Consider the following 2,140-nt stretch of genomic DNA (forward strand, 5'->3'; position numbering starts at 1 on the left):
AGTCCATATGAAATCTATAAAAAGACAAATATTTAAAAAGATAAATATTTAGGAATGGAGGGAGTATATTCCTGCTCACAGAATGATCACAAAGTCAAGAAATTAACGAAGGAACATTCAAAGATAGAATGCTCAAGATCGCCGCAAGATGTTTCAGAGTGTGTAATGTTCCTTCTTTTTTCCATTGACCGTTCGAGCCCTAAGTGGCCAAGCCCATAACTGAAATTTCTCTGTCAGCCAAGGAAAAATCAAGGGAAGGAAGGAAGGTCCTTGTCTGGGCCATCTCCTTCTCTCCCCTGACGTGTCCTGTCTTAGCTCTTATCTCACGGCATGAAAATGGTCAGAGAAAATGGCAGTATCACTGGGCCATAGGTTTTCCTCCGGGCCGGGCTGTAGCTTACCAGCAGCTAGTACTAAATTACTATGGACCAGCCTCCGTTGCACTGCACTTTTGAGATTCAGGTACTATGTGCAACTTGCAGATAGACCGCAGCAGCAGTTATGCTTGTGACACTAGACCCCCTACCTAATCTGTATAAACGACTTTTCTGTTACTACCAAGCAGTGATCCATATTCCTATCCGCACAATGAACACAGACACAAGCAATTAGCAATGGAATGTTCCAAGTCGTCTCGGTCAACCTCTAGATGTCACTGTCTGGTTGATTGACACTGACAGGAAGAAAGTTCCAAGTGCGGGGCAGAGAGTCAGTGTCATGGAAATCAATCCATCCAGCATCACAGAGAAGAAACAAGATGCTTATGCGACACACAATAATCTGAAAAACCCAGCTATAGGAAGATGAGATGATGCATGCTTCCTCTTCAGCACACAGACAAATTTAGTGTGTTCTCAAACTTTCTACATCTAATTAACCAAAGTTTATCAGGAAGAAACTACGTACTGCAAACCATGCCAAACAAAAAGAGGAGATGACGATGATGATAAATTAGGAGATAATTACTAGTACTATTAAGCATCCCTGGGATCCAGCTCGGGCAGCTTGGCCAGCCTCACCATGCTCTGCTCCATGACGCCGTTGCACCGCTTGCAGGACAGCACGCCCAGCCCACGCCCGAGCACGCTCCACCGCCTCTCGCCCTTGGGCTCCCGCGCGGCGCCGCCGGTCTTCTTCTTCCCGCCGTCGCCGCTGCTCTTGGTGCAGGCGAGGTACGCCGCCAGGAAAGGGTCGTCCTCCGGCCGGACGGCCCTCGAGTAGCCCCTCGCCGCCGGCCTGCCCGGCGGCGGCGGCACCGACAGCCGCCTCGCCAGCGCCGGCACTTTCCTCTGGCCCTCCCGCATGCCACCACCACGGGCTTCCGTCGAGACCGGCTTCTTCACGGCCGGCTTGTGCTCCCACGACAGGACCACCGGCGCCTTCCTCGGGCTCTCCGGCATGCCCTCCTCCTGCTCCCACGACAAGGCCACGGTCAGGGCGTCCTCTTCTTGCCCCATGTACGTACACAAGGGCAAAGAGCCACCGGCAGCTAGCTAGCTAACTAATCACCACCGGCCGGCCTGTCGTGTTGGTATGGACCAACGGTTTCTTGCCGTGCTTCTTGGCGTGAGCAAGACGAAGAAGAGAAAGAGGACGACGGTGGTTGGTTTTTGAGGAAGTGGTGGGGCGAGGAAGAGGAGAGGAGAGGGCAAATGGATCATGAATGCATCGTCATGCGTACATGCATGCCAAACGTGTGCATGGCCCAACTAAATGGATATTATGCTCCATGGGCGGTTATGCTTTTGATCAGTATTAGTAGTGGAGGGACGGCTAAAGGGATCGGGTTGTATATATGCATACGAATGGCGGGAGACCAAGGGTTATTTGTACTACTGGTACTTTGCAACCGTATTGTATTCTAGCTTGTACGCGCGTGTTAATGATGCAGTTTTGAATTTATTATTCTGGTAATCTCTTGCTAAGAAGGTGCATCGTTTTCTTTCTCCCCCTCCAAAAAAGAAAGGTGATCTCGCCAGTGCCTGCCGCAAGGAGAGTTCCTCCGCCGCCGTCCTCCGGGGGCTTCACCGGATACACGCGTGTGGATCGCTTTAGGCCCTAGTAGTTTTGGTTTTTATGCTGTTCATCGTCTTGGCTTCGGCCGTCGAGATGGCGTCACTGAATAAAGATTCTTCAAATC

General features: G+C 51.1%; 1 protein-coding gene across 1 annotated transcript; it reads right to left on the bottom strand.

The window, feature by feature from the left end:
* Positions 1–744: 744 nt before the first annotated feature.
* Positions 745–1,748, bottom strand: LOC123119101 (uncharacterized). The gene has a single exon (XM_044538776.1). It carries the CDS (start codon positions 1,455–1,457, stop codon positions 975–977), a length of 483 nt encoding a protein of 160 aa, XP_044394711.1. The 5' UTR covers positions 1,458–1,748; the 3' UTR covers positions 745–974.
* Positions 1,749–2,140: the final 392 nt, after the last annotated feature.

Source organism: Triticum aestivum, chromosome 5D (assembly GCF_018294505.1).
Source record: "Triticum aestivum cultivar Chinese Spring chromosome 5D, IWGSC CS RefSeq v2.1, whole genome shotgun sequence".
In the NCBI taxonomy this organism is placed as follows: domain Eukaryota; kingdom Viridiplantae; phylum Streptophyta; class Magnoliopsida; order Poales; family Poaceae; genus Triticum; species Triticum aestivum.

Coding starts and splice junctions, on each gene's coding strand:
- LOC123119101 (XM_044538776.1), bottom strand. CDS start 1,457: ATGGGGCAAGAAGAGGACGCCCTGACCGTGGCCTTGTCGTGGGAGCAG.